General features: G+C 43.0%; 1 protein-coding gene across 2 annotated transcripts; it reads right to left on the bottom strand.

The window, feature by feature from the left end:
- Nucleotides 1–416: 416 nt before the first annotated feature.
- On the bottom strand, nucleotides 417–20583 carry crb1 (crumbs cell polarity complex component 1). Of its 2 annotated transcripts, XM_086225438.1 has the most exons (13): nucleotides 20502–20583; nucleotides 17350–17586; nucleotides 16650–16845; nucleotides 16391–16530; nucleotides 15757–15939; nucleotides 12967–13932; nucleotides 11404–11954; nucleotides 10988–11153; nucleotides 9218–10175; nucleotides 8367–8411; nucleotides 7642–7764; nucleotides 6980–7106; nucleotides 417–2686 (listed from the first exon to the last, which is right to left on the bottom strand). In XM_086225438.1, the coding sequence occupies exons 1-13, from the start codon at nucleotides 20575–20577 to the stop codon at nucleotides 2468–2470; spliced, it is 3987 nt and encodes a 1328-aa protein (XP_086081564.1). In that variant the 5' UTR covers nucleotides 20578–20583; the 3' UTR covers nucleotides 417–2467. The 2 variants fall into 2 exon arrangements, with proteins under 2 accessions (XP_086081564.1, XP_086081563.1); XM_086225437.1 differs by lacking the exons at nucleotides 15757–15939; nucleotides 16391–16530; nucleotides 16650–16845; nucleotides 17350–17586; nucleotides 20502–20583 and adding an exon at nucleotides 14526–14699.
- Between the last annotated feature and the right edge of the window lie 123 nt (nucleotides 20584–20706).

Here is a 20706-nt window from a genome sequence, read left to right on the forward strand (position 1 = left end):
TTACTGGCTTCTGTAAATCTAACTGTAGAGGTTTATGGACAGGAAATACTTGAGCAGTCAGCTGCTGTTGAGAGTGATACAAAAGTAACTCTGGTCCTGTTTACACAGATCCTAGTTGGGGGGGGGGGGGGGGGGTGCATTTCAATGTTTGCAGTAGCTACAAATATCCAGCTCTTGTTTTGAGCTGGTTTTCTGCTAATAATACCATTTCAAGTAATTGATTAACCATTTAAAGTATAACTGTCCTAAGAAATACAAGTTTGGTGGGAGATAATGTAGCATATTGAGCTGAGTGAAAACACAGGTTCCATTTTATAAATATCACGTTCCATAAACAAACAAACAAAAATCATATTTCCAGTGTCGTAACATTACGGGATAAATTCTGTCTCTTGTTTGGATATTGTGAAGATGCTGATGATGATGATGATGATGATGATGATGATGAAGAACTCTTCGCTATGCCAGTTTCTGATTCTGTGCACACTTGCATGTTCTCGTTGCAGAGAAAAACAACTGTCTTAACCAACAGGTCAATCTAACGTGCGATCCATGAGTAACCTGATGAAACTGCACACAATGTTATGCACTGTGAACTGAAAATAAATTCTCTTTCATGCATCTTTGTTCCTCCTTTATAAAACAATTCGGCTACACACACACACACACACACACGTCGCACATGCATGGTATTCATGATATATGTAATACGTGTGTGAGTACTGTTAACTTTTGTAACAAAGTCAATGCTGTTGTTTGTTTTTTTTGGAACCCTACTTTCTCTACAACAACAAAAATGTCAATATAGTTGTGAAATTAACTCTGACCATGTGAGTGACATCACACGGTCTCACTGCCCCACAGAGATCGTGTTAAGAAATTTGGCACAAAAAGATTTATTGTGAATTTGTACTCTGCAATACCAACATAATTCATTTCTTACCAACGGCCAACAGCCGGAGGTGGTTCAAGCAAACAAACATGAAAGTTGCAAACACACACACACGCACGCACACACACACACACACACACACACACACATACACACATATACTAATAGGTTTATCCAAATACAGCTGAATTGAAATCAGTTTAAGAAAAAGAATCATATTTTCATTTCTGGAGATCATCTTGCCACCTCTCATCTGTGTCTTGTGTCTCCCTCCCACAAGGTGTCTCGACCCCCACTGTGGGAACCCCTGCCCCAGTAAAACAGTACATGCATGTTCTCAGGATGGCGTATACACGCGTGTGTATGTGTGCATTGATTAAACAAGTCATCTCTTTCACACTGCTTCTCATTATAAATTATCAGAAATAAAATGACTTTAACTAACCAGAACATATCCTATATACACCTGCCAACAATTACAGGCAACAAAAGTAAAAATCAGTTTCATTTACAAATTATTTACACATAAAATGGCACAAGGACAACAAACTTTGAAACAACAGGCAGCTAAAAGTGCAGTAGCTCCTGAATTCTATCAGGAGCTACAGAAAAGTCACACAATTTCCTGTAATAAATAACCGATGAAAATTTCTCACTGGTCCATCTATCCTAACAAATATGGATTAAGCACGATGATGTGACAGACTCGACGCTTTGTGAGCGCAAATCTTTCCGCGAGGATGGATGTGCTGTTGGACGCTGACGGCAGGTGCAGCGCATCTCAGAGAGGAAGACGATGTAAGACACAACATCGCTGTCGCAGGAGCTCGCACGGGATTCCAGCATGGGAAAACAAAAAGTGTTCAGGATGGAGGCACTGAGGGGTATGTAGGTTGTAGTATAAATACTTCTTAAGTAGAGTGTTCCAAGTATCTGTACTTCACATGATTTTTTTTTTTTTTTTTTTACACTTTTCTGTTTACAGTGTCTGCACTATCTACTCCAGGCTCATTAGTTTAATTTTGATGCATTTGTGCAAAAGTATTTTTAGATTGCATCGCTGCAAAATTCCTGACCTCCTAACCGACTTCAGCCAGGATGGACAGAACCCTCACACACACAGAAACTAGTTTCAATAATCCTAGATAATTTATGCTGTCAGTATTAAAGGTTCAGTTTGTGTTATGCACAAAACAACAAGTACTGGTGTTCTTCAAAGGGCTGTTTTTTAAATATTCTCGTGCATTTCAGAGCCTGTACTTTTAGCTTGTACTTAAGTAAAAAAGTTGTAGCAGTACTTGTTTTAAATCGCTCTTTTTTTACACATGTATCTGTACTTATACTCACTAAAATAAATGCCAAATTGATCGAATTTTAAATGTAAAGTAAAACTAAGTGTTAGTCTCAAGTTTACTTTTCTAAAACTACCACTACTTCTTAATTTAGGACTAGTAGTAAAAATCAAGCTGTCAGATTTTACAGTGATTTTAGCGCCTCTGCATGTACCTTCACTTTACTTTCAGCTTTTTTTTTTTTTTTTTACAAGGTTTGAATCCAGTCGGTTATCTCAGCCTCTCAGATGAGCCTCTCCATCGGCGGCGGCTGGGTGATGCTCCACATCTCCACACGAGACCCCTCCTTCTCCTGCCGGCTGGGGCTGTAGGTTCCGTGGGTGGCGCGGCGGTTCAGAGCAACCACCAAGCCGACGGAGGTCAGGATGAGAACCAGCAGCAGGACTACGGAGACCAGACTGATGGCCAGCAGCAGGTCAGAGGTTGAACCGGCAGAGGTTAACTGGAGGGAAAGAGTGAGTCGGAGATGTGGGGAGTTAAACGTACTGGAGAGAACTTTTGACAGATCACATTATTACGGTCATCATCATTTGAAATTTTTCTAAAAAGCTAACAACATCTTTGTCTGACAAGTACTTTCAGTAACATAAAATGAAAATATGTAAATATTGAGCCGAAATTCTCTGAGGGTGACTCCCTCCAGCAGAGTTCAATAACGCACAACTTCAAGACATTCCAAAGAAAAATGTTGAGGAATTCCTCAGACATCGTTTTACGAGTGTCTATTCTTGTTTGAAAGAAGAACTGAATATTTTCTAAGAGCGCGGGGATGCAGGGATTAAAAACTTCAAAAGTTAATTTTGTTTAATTGATGCAGATTCAAAGATCACATTAGGTAATAAAATAAATATTACTATTAAATAATTAGCTATAATAGGGCAGCCATCTTGTATTATGTAACATGAAATAAATACAACAGGAGGGTTAAACGCTTTCCTTTTCTGAAATTCAGTTAAATACCTGTAGGTTAGATTACTTCAAATTTAGTACCGCTCTCTTTTTCTTGGATGTGATAACTTTCCTGACAACCTTCTGACTTTGATCTCAGTCACTCTGACTGTCACCTCGGACCCCCCCAGACCCTAGAGGTCCCCGCTCTTCCTCAAGGTGTCATCGACACACACGGCAAGTAAAATGATATCGATCGGATGAACAGACAGAGATTTCTCGCTTTTGTTATCGTTATACTTAAGGAAACCTCGATGGTGCAGATCAGTTAAAATGTCCATACAAACTGTGAAAGAACAGACAAAGTTAGCGACCCTGATTTCCATAAATATCAGCTTTTACATGTCATAAATATGTTTTATTTTGTCTAAAACAGTTTAAAGAAACACATTCTTTTACTGCTTTTTTGGCAACTTCTCCATCCCTCTCACTCACGCAGTCACACACTCAGTTGCCCTCTCCTCACTGCTACACCAGGCGCTCCACACGCGCTGCCAATGTGTCGATGGATGTGTTTCCCGGCTCAGCGGGAGGGCAGCGACCACCTGAAGCCTCGAGTTGCCTCACAGTGAAACCTCCCTCAGACTGCCGCCTCTCCCGCAGTTTGGCTACGGCCAGAGCCAGAGCCAGCATCACCACTATCACCAAGCCAACCAGACACGGCGCCAGCACGGCAGCCACCCGCGAGCTGTATGGAGCACGCTCCGTCTGTGAAGGATCACACACAAATACACACACACACACACGTATGTGCTCGCTCATGATCTCATCAGCACTACTAACACCCCCGGAAACACTCACACACCAAAAATACTCTTTCAGCAAGTGTCTGATATTGTGACCCTTTGACCTTCGTTCACCAGTAACACACACACACAGTTTCACCACCAACCAGTAACACACTTCCCCAGCATGCAAACACACACATTCCCCCAATGAATGAAGACCAATCAAAGGTTCCAGTGATTGTTCACCTTCATCATGTGTGGACGAGCACTTACATGACTAGTTGTGGTTGGTGTGATAGTTGTAACACTCGGAATGGCTGTAAGTATCACTCCTCACACTTAGAATTCAGCTTGACAATATCTTAAAACTTCTTGTCATGCTCTGACAAATATCTAAGAAGCCAGCAATCAACATGGAGACAGAGTTCTAATAAAAACACAACCATTCGTATCCTGCGGCAAAAAATAACTCGTGCTCTGGTAGTTTTTCCCCTTGCTGCAGGTTCTTTGTTGACTCCTGGAAAGTGCTTACCTGTCACTGCAGCACAGTTTGCTGTCAGAGTGGCACAAGCGAGCCGGAGCAGCCTGCAGCCAGGAGCCGCCATCAGTCACCGAGTGCCACACACACAGACACTGAGGTGTCTAACTAACCAGTCTCTAAGGTACATGGTGAGGCCACCCTGAAGCCTACACACACACACACACACACACACACACACACAGACAGCAGTAATGCTTCCCTGCTGTCAGCACTATCAACCTGCTCTGTGTGTGTGTGTGTGTGTGTGTGTGTGTGTGTATGAGAGAGAGAGCCTGCAAGATAAGCTGCCCTCATATGTTTCTGTGAAGCAGACCGAACTTCTGTGAATGCCACCAGCTCTCTGCTGAAACTGCACTTCACTGGCAGATGCTGCCTTTTTGCAGGAGAGGCAAATTTCTGCCTCCCTCAAAGGATGGCCGCATCAGTGGCGACACTGAAAAACTGCCTCCCATTTCCTCACCATCTCTCCTCACCATTAGTGTCTGCAAAGACTACACACAAACATGCACACAGACTGAAAAATGTCAGATATTACTGCATACAAGCAAAGTAGATGGTCAAACTTGCATGGACAAAAAAGAATTTTGTTGCCATAGAAAGGACTGTTTTTAATTTTTAGGCCACAAAATTTTGAATGCCCCCAATTTGTGGTCATAAGATATAACTTCCTTACAAAAGTTAATTTAATGGCGGTAACAAGATAGTAGAATAACTTCTTCCCTGCATGTAGTTATTTTGAGGCTACAAGAAATGAAATGATTTAGATATTTTCAGGCCACACAATAGAACTTGTTTCATAATAAATCATTTAATTGATGCAACATATAATCGAGTCCCTCTATTTCATTATTTTGAGCCATAATATCCAACTCGTTCCATCAATTTAGTTATTTTGAGGCAAGATAGAACTTGCTCAGTGAATTGAATGATTTGGATGTCACAAGATAATTACTTAACTTGTTAAACAATTCGTTGCTGTGACAACGCCTTGACCACAAGTGAACAACCATATCTGGACAGGAAATGTCCAAATAGTGCAGCAGCTCACCTTTGCTCTTCGTGTGTCCGTGAACATCTATGAACTTGGGTTATTTTGGGGATCTACTCACACTACATCTTGTTAAAAGAGATTAAGTGTCTATGTTTGGTGTCACGTTAGCTGCCTGTCAGCCTCTGTACACACACACACACACACACACACACACACACACACACACACACACACACACACACACACACACGAGTGTAAGGGTTGAACTGTAGTTTAAGTTCACTTGATGTTTAAAAGGTGAGAATGGAGTAAAGATATTGGAAGAGAAATGAATGTGGGCTGATGGGGGAAAAAGAAAAAGATTAAAAGAGGACAGATGACAAATCAAACTGATAAGAAAGTGTTGTTTTGTTTATTAGACAACAACAAAGACAGACAGAGTGGATTTAAACCGAGACACGAGGACAACACCATGAAGGAAAGACAAACAGGAAGTTACAGTGGATCAGACGAAAACACAGACTAGTGATGATGACGACGACGACGATGATTTAGGGAGTAAGGTTGACCACATAGTGAATGTTAAATAGAGATTTTAGGATGAAAATATCCTCTCAGTCAGGAAGCTTTAGAGACAGAATCTTTGGTTCAAAACAACTCACAGCAGTCAGTCAGTCATTCAGTCACCACGGTGATCTGAACGCACATCAACAACAAAGTTAGACATCCCGTCGTCTTGGAGCCCTTCCAGGTTTGTGTTTGATATGTGCATCAGTGTGGCGCTCCGGTTCAAACAGGAATGACAGGATATTATAAATAAGAAACATTATACACAACACCTGTTATATAATGCTCTTTAACAAAAAGTGCATTTCTCGATGTAGAAGCTTTTCATTAGAACACAATAACTGTCGTAGGAATGCACCAGTCATTCAGGTTTGATTCATGATGCATCGGATACCAAACTTTTTTTTTTCATAAGATTGGTCATTTTAAATTGATTGGATTTGGACTGTTGGTGAGTTTGAAGAGAAATAAGGAGTCTGATGGCGTCTCCCTGGCAACATGTGATGGGAATTCTTATCATTTCCACAATTCACAGACAAAATAATTCAAAGATTAACTAAAGGACACCTTGAAACCAAACATTTGAGTGAATATCGCTGCTACCTCTATACATGAATATAGTTATGCACATGAACTAAATCTAATAAGGTGCTTCATTTTAAGGCACAGAGACAGTTCTGTTTCATCTAAATCCAATGAGAGAAGCTATAACGTGTTGGAGGTTGGTCATGATCTCTTGTCATGCTTTATACAGAGCAAAATTCCTCGTTTTCATTTTCATAAACAAATGAAATCTCTGTCTGCATCCACAGACACTCCCACACACATTCATGCACACGCTCAGTTGACGTCGCCCCAGTCCACCTCCGGCTCATCGTCCAGTCGGAGGATGAGGTAGGAGAGCAGCTGGAAAAGGTTCTGCCACAGCAGCACAGCAACATAAAAGTAAATGTCGCTTACGTCCGTCTGGCATACGTCGCCTGCGTAGCTCATGTCGCACACGCAGATGAATTTGTTGATGAGATTTCGGCAGTAACCTCCGTTCAGACAGGGGTTCGACTTGCACTCGTCCACCTCCTGCTCGCACCTGCAGACACACAAACAGAGATGGATTATGGGTCATCAGGATCTACAAGACACAAACTTTTTCAGCCAATTTCCAAAGAAAAATGGGTGAGAGTAGCACAAAAGTCATTTTAAATCCTCTTTGAGCATTTAGACTGAGACTCATTTGTAAAAATCAGATTATAATCAGATAACATGTGTTTTTTGGCCGGACTAATCTGATGTGGGCGAGCGGTCTAAACATAACCCTGGAGGTGGTTTGAAATCTGATTCATATCAGACTTCTACAGCCTCCTTATTTGCTACCTGTTTCTCTGGGGAATTTTTTGTGCCTTTTAGATCGGTTGGCAATGTCTGGACAAAACAAATCTGAACTCATCAAATCTAAACGGTGTGGACAGAAAAAGAGCTGATTTTGCCTGCAGGCTGAGCAAGCCATTAGACCAAGACTTCAAACTGCGCAACATGCACATTTGATTTATCATTCAGACAGACACACACGCATTTCTTACTTTTCTTTTCTATTATTTTTTTAGATTGCAATGCTTCCTTCATACCGGTGTCCAATGAAGCCTGGTGGACAGTCACAGGACAGCTCTCTGTCAGTGCAGTTGCCTCCATTGAAGCAGGTGTAATTTCTGACACTGTCGCCGCACACGGAAACAGGAAGCTTAGGCCGCCTGTTGGAGGACAGGAAAATAGAAAGAAGAACTACATGTATTATTTGACCTTTAGAAGTTCCTGAGGTGAAAGAGGAATTTAGAGGATCAGTGGGTCATGAGTCTAGATAGTTGCTGGAAGCAGAAGACGCAGCCAGGCAGGAGCTGAATTGTTCGGCTTCCTGCTGACAAAGAGACAAAGAGGCTTAGGGGGCGACCAGGATAATAAGCTTAATTATTCGCCAGCTGGACGTCAAAATCACAACCTTTCCTCCATGACCTCGATCCTTTTATTCCTCAGTTCGCCTGGAGCTGTGCTGCTCTGTTCCAAAATGTTTCTATTCAAACTTTAAATTAATTCATAAACAGTTACAAAATATCGCCTTTTTTATGCTAGGATTTATTTTTGAAGTACAGCTGTCACTCATTTGAAATGGCGGGGATGTCACTGTAAAACAAACAATGGCATCGGGAGTATTAATATTAGCTTTGCTCTGCGTTTTGTTGTACACAGCTGAACAAAACAACTACAGACACTGTACATGACATTTGACAGACAAACATCTGATAGGAAACAAATAGCAAACACCCGAGAAAAGGGGAGAAAAAAAAACACTACTTACACATTTTTGACAACAATGTACCAAGGAATTTCTTCAACACGTTCACTGGAGAGGAACAAAAAGAAAGGAAGATGGGGAGATGAGGTAGAAAAGAGGCACAAACAAAAGACAAAGTCATTTGATGAAAACTTTACAGCGTGGATGTTCCCTGTAAAGGGAGATGTGCAGCTTGTCGGCTGGCTTCCTTCGTGAGACACATGCAAAGGTTTTCCATGTGCAAAAAGAGGTAAAATGCAAGGGGCTGTGTGTTTACAGGATAAATGGTTGGAGGCGTTCCCCTGCTGGCAAACAGTAGATGACAGGGGAAAGAAACTGGCAGTGAAGCAGAGAGCCTTGTGTAGTGAGACACCACGGCAGACTGAGGCCTTTTCTGGCTGACACTAGAATAGAAATGCATCTTCAGAGGCTCTCACTGCAGGCGTGGTTGAAATGCTGAATGGCAGAGATGGGGAAACATTTACAGGGTAGGATTTTGTTTGTGTTGCGGTCCCTTGTCTGAGCGGTTTTGGAGTGTTTGTTTGTGTTTACTCGCTAACTAAGCTCCAAAACTGTTCAAACATGAGAAAAGTCATCTTCAAAAGATAAAATATTTACGTTAAGATTGTTTCTCTTCTAGTGGTGATGTTCACTTTTTATAAGTTTTTTTACACAAACTAAAAAGGACCAATTATGTTCTTTGCTATTTAGTTTAGATAACGTTTATTGTAAACTAAGTTCGGGATTGAGACCACCCAGGCTCAATAATTCATCTGCATCCACCAGCTGTGCCTCTTGGTTCACAAATCGCTCACTACATCATACCAAACCCTTGGTGTGGCCTTTATGATTTAAGATATAATACTTGGACTTACCTGCACAAGGGTCCAGTGTAATTCTCCGGGCAGAGGCAAGCATACCTGTCTGGCCCGTGCAGACAGGTGCCTCCATTTGCACACAAGTGGTTGTCACACATATCCACCTCCTCGTCACAGTTCACACCTGCGTAGCCAAACTCGCAGGTGCACTCGTAGGTCAGCCCGCTCACGCTGCAGTTGCCCTGAACACAGGGACTTGATGCGCAGGTGTCAGTGAAGAAGTTGCAGTGCCTCCCTGCCCAGCCCTCCGCGCAGCTGCAGTTGTAGGAGTTGAAGAAGTCCTGGCACTGGCCTCCGTTCAGGCAGGGGTTGGGCTGGCACACAGGGGCGCCGCTGCAGCCGAGGAGAGGTGGGTTCAGAGATGTCTGAATGAACTGCTCCTGCTGCAGGCGGGGGAGGTTCACATCAGAGGAGCTGAAGTAAGGAAGGGCAATGCCACCCAACTCAACTGTGCTTAGGCACCCTGTCAGTGACCAACCAGCATCAGGGGCAAGACCGCCCAAGAAGATGTTGACTTCATGCCTGAGGAAGTCTAGGTTGCCCCCTTGTCTCCTGGAGGTGCTGGCTTCATCTATTTCATCATCCAGCACCAGAGTCCAGCGAGACGTTTGTGCCCAAGGTGCTGCCATGAACAGGTGGATGCTGTGCCACTCACCATCGCTAACAGTCCTCCTGCTGCTCAGGCTAACCGTTGACACTGCCCTCTTTCCTTCCTTTTCCTCCTCCTCCTCCCCCTCTCTGTCATCTGTAGTAGAGCTCTGAAGCTCCATGAAGAGAAAACCATCCTGAACAGAGACGGTGATGAAGGCTGAGTCCTTCTCTGCATGGAGGATGGCTGCATTTCGTTTCCGTGTGCGTAGGTTTAGGGAAAGGTTTGTGAGGTTGCGGAATATGTGGCCATTTCCCCGATAGAAGAGCACAGTGCTGTCATTCAGGAAGGACGCATTGGAGTAACCTGGGGGGGGGGGGGGGGTCAGGAAGATACCTGTGAGGTGTTCCTACACATTTACAGACTCATTGTTTCTCACCACTGAAACTTTTAAGATGATTTCAGATTTTTTCTGGCATTAAATTGATGACAAATTCAAAATAAATCAATTAAGAATATGGATTTCTAATTAAACGATCAGCAGGTCAGTAGGCGTCATAGCTTGATTATAGCCCTGAAATCCTTTTAGGAAACTACAGGAGGTCATTTAGTGATATCAATGAGTTATTCACTGAACATGGTGGTCTACAGGACAAAAGGGCAGCACAGCAAATCATCAATAATCCTCACAAAAAAAAGGATAAGCTGGCTTCAGGCCAATCCTTCTTTACGGAGGACATAGACTGCGTGGGTGGATTGAGGCCAGTACATAAGTAAGCATGTTGTATCACTCTGTTATATGATGGCTGGCTAACCCAATAATGTAATACGCTGTTGTCAATCAGGTAAACGACTTCTCTCAACACTCTATGGCTGTAATAGGTTTTATGTTACTTAGAAATTGTGTTTGAGAGAAGATAAAATCATGAAATGTAGCATCAATAATGCAGGACAAAAATTAGCTACACAACTTTATGTGAATCTATCATCACTGATCTTTAAAGTATCCAAGCATGTAAAAACTGCCAGAATTATATCTATATTTAAGAGCTTTGACCTGAGAAACCTAAGATCCTGCACCAGTCAAATTAATGATTAAATACATTATAAACTACAACTTTATTCATTTTTTAGTAAGATTTATGACCTCATCACTCAAGAGTTGAATGTTTTCTTACATTCATATCCTTGGTTCAGCATCCTGCACTCTGCTTCTCCGGGGCAGGGAGACAGCTCACACCACCTGACCTCCTCACAGTGCCGCCCTGCTGTGCTGGGTGGGCAGGAGCAGACAAAGTCGTCCCACACGGAAAAACACATCCCACCATTTAGACACGGGTTCCTCTGGGGATGAGAAATTCATACGGGCTTATTGTTTCGCTTACTTGCTCCTTTTCCACTGCAAGTATGAGATGTAACTGCATATTAAAGTTTTCATAGATATGAGGAGTTTAGTTTCAGCAGACGTTTTAATTTCATGCATAACTTGATCTACTGAAAATAGACACAATCAGATGATACAAAGGCTGAAAATGAAAGTCCCACCGTGTTTAACAGCGAGACGCCAACATTTTGAGTCAAGCTGTTCACTTACACTGCAGGCGTTGTCTCCGGAGCAGCCAGCAGTCACGTTCTCCAGGAGCTCCAGAGGGAAGGTTCCTACTGAAGTGTCCAGCCAAAAGAACTGCAGTCTCCTATCATTGATCTGCAGGTCCTGGATGCAGCCTTTAAAATATCCACCAAACACTGCAGTTGCCTCCTTCTGTAACAGGCCTCCAACATGGACAGTGTCTCCTGCCTGAACATCGACTCTCCCAACCTCCACATCACCCTGTTTCTGAGCTTCTACGTACAGCATCATGTGCTCCCTCACCACCTCTACATTCACGAAGTGGACTTCACCGTCATTGATGGCGTTCTCAGCTTTCAGGCTCTCTAGGTCGTTCAGCTGAACTGTGACCTTTCCGTCCTCCAGCCACATGTGCAGGTACTGGCTGCTGCTGTTGGCCAGAGCCAGGAGGAGTCCACTGTTCCTCCGTGTACGTAAGAAGAGAGAGATGGAGAGGTTGTGTCCCAGATAATCTGTGACAGTGAAGGCAGCATAACTTTGAAAATCCTCGTTTCCAAAGCGTGCAGTCTCATGTTCTGCAAAGAGGGGGAAAAACACATGAAACACATGAAACAACACATGTTTTGGAATAACTTGTGAAACAAAAAGACGCATGCTGCATGCATCTGCCAAAAAGGATTCACACACCAGAAATTGATGTGAATTATCTTTAATTGTATTTATTCAGGTCAGAATGTAGCGTAAAAAACTGATTTACTTATTTGTGTTGAACATAAAAACAATAAATACTATTAAAGTCCAATAATAATAAATCAGGATGAACTTGCTTGAAGCCAAAGAAGTGCTTATGAAAGAGAAAAAAGACTTTCAGACGGACTCTCTGGATGAACCGGCACAGAAAGAGGAAACCTAGCAACCAGCAGCCCTCATGTATGCTCTGTGTCCACAGTCAGCGCTTTCCACTATGGGTCGGTCACACATGCAGCTACAATAACAAAGGACATCCAGTAAATGACAGGTTTAGTTTGAGAGAGGAAGTTTGGAATGTCCAGTGAGTGAATGTGCTTCCGAATTATCCAGTCAGACACTGTGATCACTAATCTGCTTTGATTAACTGAAGAGGCTCTCGATATCCTTTGAGAAAGGACACATCAGGAGTTTTCAGGATATTTCCAGGAGATTAACATTCAAATAACTGTTTTGTTCTATGTATCTGATGTTCGAATCATGGCTGTCCATGTTTTTATCACGGTTGTCCGCAGATTACTGAACGGTGTGTCATTTTCTCGCATGTTTACAGTATTTCCCAAACAGAATCCTTTCTATCCTTAATCCAGTGTGTCAGATAAGAGGATCTCTTCCTCTGTCCTTTACTGAGTCTTTTGATCAGCCTAATCTCTACTCTCTTTGCTTCGACACATCAACAATGGGGTGATGTTATTTAATTAGGTAAGACTAACCTACTACTCAACCATCAGGTTAGCAGGTAGTGGCGATCCCAAAACATTTTGTTACGTGTCGTTTGTGGATTTGTGTAAAAAACAGTTTTTGCTGCTTCTTGGTTTTCTCCACATGCTGTAAACGTACCATCTTCACAGTCCTGCCCCTCGTAAGGCCTTGGACACTGGCACTGGTAGCTCTGCCATAGGTTGACACACTCTCCTCTGTTTTGGCAAGGCACATCCAGGCAGCGGTCCCTGTGGCTGCAGCCGGGGGACACATTAACAGCAGAGTCACTCAGCCATTCCTCTGGGACGATAAGTTGCCAGTCCACAAAAACATCCTGCATGCAGCCAATGAATGCTGGAAGTGGAGAGTCCTCCCTGGGGCCGTTTAAGTCCTTATGCACTCCTCCAATAAATGTGTTCTGAGGAGGCAACACCAGCCCTGCCAGGGTGTTTTGGACTGGTGCCGCCTTATGGCAGGAATGACTCCCACAGCTCACAGCAGCATCCAAGAGTTTCAAGCTGAGCACCCAGTTTGCAAGAACAGCTTCTACAGAATGCCACTCTCCGTCTGTGACGCTGTGTGAGAGCTTCAAAACTTGGATTGGGTTCACTGGTTCAGTCCCAGCAGGAGACTCCTTCCTCAGTGTGAGACAAAGCTGCCCTTCCTCCACCCCCAGGCTCAGCAGCAGCCCCCTGATGCTCCGCTGGAACAGTAGCGCCCGAGGCAGGACCGTCTTGAAGCTCAAGGTGATGTTGCAAGAGACCTCAGCATCAACGAGAGGACTCTGAAGCAGAAGGTAGCCGCTGCGTTCAAACGAGAATGTGGTGGGGGTCTGACAGAGGGGGCCTGTGTATCCAGGTGAGCAAGAGCAGGTGTAGCCGTGAGTCCCATCCAACAGGAAAGGAGAGCAGGAGCCATGGTTCTGACACTCATGGCCCTCACAGCCTACAAGCCTTGCATCACAGTTCATTCCTCCATAGCGGAGACCATCACTGCTGTGTTTGAGGCAATGGCATGTGTAGCCTCCATCATGGCTCTCACAGCGACCGCCATTGTGGCAGGGACTGGGATCACACTGGTCTATCACCTCCTGGCAGAGGGAACCTGTAAGCATGGAAGAATGAATGAAAATCACCATCGCTTTAGAGTTTGTTTGTTTTTTTTGGTGGGGGCAATGTAAAACCTTCATCGGTGGCTGCAGATGATAAATGCGAACTGAAAAGAACATCGTTATTTTTCTTGTATCAAAGACGTATTTGCGCCTTTAACGGCAGGCTAATCACTTCCATGATTATATAATCATGAGTGCAGAAAACACTGGACATGGCCTCTGTTTCACTTCTGTTGTTGGATGATATTTTCCAGACTATGATGTTCCTCCTATGGGGCTCTATAACTCTCCAGTGTGTCGACATCTGCACACATACCCAGCTCTTATTCAACTAAACTAGTTCATTGTCCGTGTTCTGTGTCTTAACATTACCTGTTGTGCTAGTCAGCAGCTTTTATACGTGCAGTTAGCATTTTACATTATTTCTGTGAGCAAAAGATTTTTTTAAAAACTTGTAAAAATCTAAAAGTTATGTGTCATAAAAGAAACGGATAATATGCCTCCAATAGAAGATAAAACAACAGAGCTTCATCAGCGCATTTTTCACCAGGTATCATCGATACTATTCCTAAAAGAGTGTTATTACCTGTTCCAAGCAACAGAATCCCCCAAATCCATGGTGTGTGGATCCACATCATGCCGTCACTCTTTCCCCCAGAATATCCCCAAACTTGTTTAATTGCACCATATTAGTTTGTGTGTGTACAGGCCGTCCAAGTGGAGGTCTGCTCCTTGTCTACGTCTCTACAGCCATGTAGGGCTGAATAGCTCCAGTCAGGAGACCGGCAAAGCCAGATCCTGGGGATTAAACTAATGCTATTTGGCCACCTTACTGAGTCAGTGCCACTGCGACTGGCAGGGAGTCAATTTTAGAACATAACTCCAGTCCCACAGTCTTACCTTCACTGGCAGATCAAGTCTTGCATAAGCTAAGCAGGGAAACTATTCTGCTTTTGCAACTGACCGGAAAGTATTACTTAATATATAAACTGTAAATTACAGCGTTTCTCTGTGCACATGTACTTCATTGTCTCTTTAATATTACCAAATCTGTCTGTTTATTTAGCACATTTAGAATTCATAGCAGCAGTTGCACAAGAGGCCTTCTCTCTCTCTGTCTCTCTCTCTCTCTGCCGCTCACTCTCAGGTGCATCTTATGCATCTAAAACAGCATTGATCTCAGCCTCTTGTGATGGCAGAACATCTTGTTTACATTAATTGATGTGGGAAATAATGGTGAAAACTGATGCAAAATATGAATTATGCGCAGTCATTTTTGTAAAGACACTAAATCTCAGACATAATACTGGAGATCATTTTGACAGGCTCAAAATTGCCAGGCGATTTAACTGGAATTCAACAATTCGGAAATATGAGACTATTTTAATTATTTGAGTGTTTCTGATGAGGAGCGGCATGGCTCGGAGGTAGAGTGGCTGTCTAGCAACTGAATGGTTGCTGGTCCCCCCCCCCCCAACAGATAAGCAGTATAGAAAATGGATGGATGGAGTTTTTCTGATGTAATATTGTGATGTCATGAGTGATGTCAACCTTCTCACATTGTGAGGCTCAGGGGGTATACCAGCTGTGTGGTGGGTTAGTGGTTTGATCCCAATACCATATTGTCCTTGAGCAAGAACCTGAAACCTTGGTTTGCCCCTTAAAAGACGGCGTCCTCCATCAGTGTGTGAATGTGTGTGACTCAGGTGATGTGGAAAACATTGTGAGAGTGCTTTAAGTGCCACTGAGGTAGATAAAGCACTAAGTAAAACCATTTAATATACACAGTTTTCTCTTTTATCGATAGAATAAATCACCTGTTGTGCCAGGAGGACAGCTGCAGATGTAGCCTGTAGCATGCCGTGGGTCAAAGGTCATTGGCAGCAGAGGTTCCCTGCCATACCAGGAGTGCCATGACCTCTCAATGCAGCGTCCTCCATACATACACGGGCTGCTGACACACTCGTTGATGTCTATCTCACACTGACGTCCCTCAAACCCTGAAAGAAAGATGCAAACAATATTTCAGCAGGGATCAACAGGTTCTATGATCTCTTGGGAACATTTGAGGAGAGCAATCTGGAGTCAAATATCCTATGAACACTACATTTGTGTCCAGGTCTGTTTTGTTGTACCATCATAGCTTTCATAAATATGTGTGTAATGTAAAAGCTGTGGTCACGTGCATGTAGGAATCAATAAATCCATCACCTATGACCATTTTTGTTCCACGTTGAGACTGCAGAGTATATAGAGTTAATGGCAGCTTCATATTTTTGGAACTGCAATCTTTACTCACAGTTGTTTTTCAGTTTATCCTAAATTTTGTAACCCTAATATATTTACATTTCCCTTTTTTTTTAATCCTCCACCCTGATTATGAATCTGTCTTTCTTGTAACAAAAATACCCCAACTTCCCTGTTTATTGGGCAATATAATGTACCATTTACCTGGCCAGCATTGGCAGGTGTAGTTACCCTGATTGTCCTGACAGATGGCGCTGTTGAAGCAGGGCTCAGAGTAGCAGGCTGGTTGAGGCCTCTCACAGCGTTTGCCAGTGAAGGCTGTGTGAGAACAGTCGCATCTGTATCTATGATTCAAAAATTACAGTATTGACAGAAATAGAACTGAAATGTGAGAGCTGCTGATATAGCTTCTTCTTGGAGCTTGGCGAGAGCTACTTCTTCCTCTCTGTGACTGACTACTTACTCATTCACTCCGTCCATACACAGAGCCCCATTCTGGCATGGCTGTTCTTGGCACTCATCAGTGTTGATTTCGCACTGGCGTCCTTGGAACCCAGACAGGCAGGTGCAAGTGAAGCCGCTGACGTAGTCATGGCAACTGCCGCCATTGAGACATGGTTGTGATTGACACTCATCAATCTGGACCTCACAAGTGGTTCCTGTGAGCATCAAAGCAACACAGATGTCAAAGCTGCTTTTATGTGGACTGGCTGTGATCATGAGAGGGATTTCATGTCAAAGCAGGGAAAAGACATTAAAAAACAGTATTACAAGATCACCTTCACAGTAAGATGATGGCAATGGTTACAAACTAACTGCTAAGTCAATTTTGATTTCTTCCAGCAGATTGACTCATTACTCACGGTTCAGATAGTTCACTTATTCTTCACTTATTAAAAAATAAACATCATGTTGATCATCATCAAGTTGTGATTTATCAATCAATCATCAATCATTTTCCTTTGAAGGGATAAAGTTTGGGCACTCCTTGTCTGTAATCAATTGGGATACAACAGTCATTTTTTAAAAAGTGGGCTGCTAGAAAATGTTTTGGAAAAGTTCGCATGATGGGCATGGAAACCCACAAACACAGCACAGCATTCCCAGATGAATCTCTCCTGATTTGTCTGTAATTGAAACACATCCCAGTGGTTCTCACTTACCAGTGAACCCCGGTGGACACAGGCAGGAAAACCTGCCCACTCTGTCCACACAGGTCGCTCCGTTCAAGCAGGGCTGAGAAACACACTCATTCACATCAATCTGACAGTGAGCGCCCTGGAAGCCCGGCACACAGAAGCACGAGTAGCCGTCCCTGCGGCTTCGACATAGGGCTCTGTTTTGGCAAGGGTTTGGCGAGCACCGGTCCACAGCTGGAGGCAGCTTGTCTGGAGATGCACCTGAACAGAGAACACTGGTAATTACTAGTAAAATAAAGAAACTGTGTTATCACAAGCAGGTGTGTGGCCATTACACAGAGAGCCAGTCAACACAACCCCTTCAGTGACCCCTTCTATCACAGTTGTTTGCAGAAGTGTACTTCATCGCTATTTTAGCCTGATCTTTTCCGGCATGACACTCTTTTATCTTCGCTTTGGTTTGAAACAGCTTTGTGTGTAGCAGCCGTCAGAACAAGGGCTTTAAATTGAAGGGCCTCTCAAGGCGCCATGGCCGGCCTCCATGGTAACCAATTCCACAGCTTGGCATCACTATTCAATCTATTTCCATGGTGACCGCATCCGACTGAAGTTAGTCATTTGAGACAACGTTTTTAGTGTTTTAATCAACCGGAATGTAATGACACGCACTACTTGAGCTCTGTGTTAGGGTCTCTTCAATTTAGTCAACACTTGCTATATATGCTAATTAGAAGATTAGCACTCGTTCTTCCCTGGAAACATCGACAAACCATCTGTTTAATCATCTTTGAGAATGGTAACATTTACCTCACCTGGACATCTGTGGCCTAACTCTTTTTGATGGGCTCTATCATGTTCAAATGTTCATGGTTCAAGTCATTGGTCAAATTAATGTATTGTTCTGTTTGAATTCCTTTAAGAAAAGGACACTCAGGCAAGTGATTCATCAGCCTCCGACTAAAGAAGCAGGTGAATTTTCCACTTTGTCATGGATTGTCATGTTTCTATGGTATCGAATTGACCTGAAAGAATTTACAGGATCTTTTATGGTTTCATTTGTTAAAAATAGAGAGAGGGAAATAACAAGATGTCATGTATGTAAAGTGAACTGGCTGCTAAGACAGTGAAGTGGATCGTCAAGGACTTTTGACCTTTGACCTGTGAAGAAAAGACTGGAAATCTGTGTTACACAGCCTGATTAAGACCAGAGACAGAAGTGGACACAAGAGATGTGTAGCAGCACCATAAGCATCATACAGACACCAAATGGAATGTAGTTATTCATACAATTGGCCCAAGAAAATACAACGCTCCGCTCCATTTTATAGAATGTATATCTATGTGTGTGTGTGTGTGTGTGTGTGTGTATGCAAGAATAGCAAAAAGAAAAAGAAAAAGAAAAAAGGTTCTGTATTAAAATAAAGCATGGGGGGGGGGGCACAAATGTAGCCATGCTGATGGGAACACAGATAATGATAATAATAATATTCGTCAGGGATGGTCATCACCCACAGTAATCATGGCTCAAGAGCCCAATCAGGCTGAGTGCTGATGTGTAAAGGCACAATTACATTCGGTGCACCGTCTTCACCAGTCGTACAGTCGTTGGTGGAGGGCAATCAGTTTCACAGACAGCTGGCAAGGTTCTCCAGATCAGATTAAACACGTCTAGACTTGGACTCAGCATGACTCAGAGAGGGGACCTGCAGGTATGGTGGAGGTCTTCGGTGGTGATACTCTGTCCATAGACTGCTATCAGCTTCCTTTAAAACAACATCAGCCATTACATTTGCCTTTGTAATATGCGGTGAACTTTGCGAAAAGTTCCATTTGAACCAAAATCTTGACAAATTCCCTAAACTTAAAAAAAAGAAAAAGTTTTGTTTGTTCAATCTAACCAAGGAAATTTGTAGTCAAAAGATGTTTTTTTTTCCCCCAAACAAGAGGGTTTGTTGCTTGTCAGCAACTAAGGTGTTTTATTGCCTTCCCCTAACCGAGGAGATCTGTTCCCCAAACTTAACCAACTTTTTGGATGTCTAAACTTGACCAAAAAGTTTTGATGCCTTAATTTGAATGAGATATTTTCTTGCCTAATCCTTAACATGGATTTTTGTTGCCTAAACTTAACCAAGGGGTCACCAAAAGTTACCCCTTTTTTTTGCTAACTATCCAAGCAGTTTTATCATTTAAGAGTGAAAGTCCACAACTGCAGCTCAAAACCACATTCAAAGCTCCTTCTTCTGGAGAATAAGTTTCTTTCAAAAAAGCTGTCTGCTACGTCTACAGCATGCACACAAACACGTTAACTGTTCTAACACAAGATTAATGTGTGATTAATGTGTGTGGTGTGTAAAAATCAGCCGTATATATCCACAGATGTATGCATAGCCTATTTTAGAGGGTATCATGACAGGTGGTGTCTGTTACTCGGATATTCCCCAGAGTTTAGTGGACAGCTCCAGCCGACCACACATCCCCTCCCACAGCATGTAAAGCGTTTTCAAATGCAAATGGCCTCCGAGGGGTCTTTGTCTGGCCCTATCTGAGGCCCTGTAATGGAACATGTGGGACACCTGACATCTCTTTCAGCTTGATCCATGTATGCTGGCATATCTCTCTGTCTGTGTGTTATAGTGGTGATAACAAGACTTGTTTTGTGGTGCCTCTGAGACCTATAGTGTAATCTGTCTCATCACTTAGGACCCCCAACCCCCCTATCCCCCTCCCCTGTACATGGGTCACTACACTGCCCCCCACTCTTTTTTTGTCTTTTGTGTGTGTGTGTGTGTGTGTGTGTGTGTGTGTGTCTTTAGAAAATGTGTATAGATCAACATAATGATGTCATCGCATTGTCTTGTAATTGAAATTCCGAGCATGGACTGGTTAAAAAACACAAGCCAAATTTATCACACAGAGGCGCACTCCCCTGATTACTTGAGGACACGTTTACATGTATAATCTTAATGAAGTATCAGTGTTGTAGAAGTTATAAAGCTTGAGACAATGCATCCACAGCATGCTGCAGGTTCTACTCAGTCAAATTCAAAAAGCTCAGCGAGTCAAACTAAAATAGTACATCATTAGATTCATTTTGGAGGGGAAAGACTGAATTAGTGGTTAATAACAATTTGAATCTGATCAATACGGGGAAGAAAAGAATAACCCATGCTACTTACCATCAATCTCAAACAGCAATGAGATGAAAATTGTGCAGGCAAGTAATTCAAAACTATAACGACGAATTAAATCCATAATCGTGACAAGCAATCATCCCGCTCATGGTGTGGAGATCTTGTCAGAGGCGGGTCTTTCTGCTCCCGCTGCTCCTGCCTGCACCGTCTCATCTGTTGTCAACTCCAGAGCCACTTCAGGCGCACTTCT

The sequence above is a fragment of the Aulostomus chinensis genome, chromosome 14, assembly GCF_037954235.1.
Source record: "Aulostomus chinensis isolate RoL2024-O1b breed Wild chromosome 14, RoL_Achi_v1.0, whole genome shotgun sequence".
NCBI classification, from domain to species: Eukaryota; Metazoa; Chordata; class Actinopteri; order Syngnathiformes; family Aulostomidae; genus Aulostomus; species Aulostomus chinensis.

What these genes read in the sequence shown, in the direction of transcription:
- crb1 (XM_086225438.1), bottom strand. Translation starts at nt 20,577, where the DNA reads ATGGATTTAATTCGTCGTTATAGTTTTGAATTACTTGCCTGCACAATT. An exon ending in TACATTGTTGTCAAAAATGT is followed by an intron (nt 7,765 to 8,366) that starts GTAAGTAGTGTT and finishes GTCCTCCAACAG; the next exon opens with GCGGCCTAAGCTTCCTGTTT. An exon ending in CCAGGCTTCATTGGACACCG is followed by an intron (nt 7,107 to 7,641) that starts GTATGAAGGAAG and finishes GTGTGTCTGCAG; the next exon opens with GTGCGAGCAGGAGGTGGACG.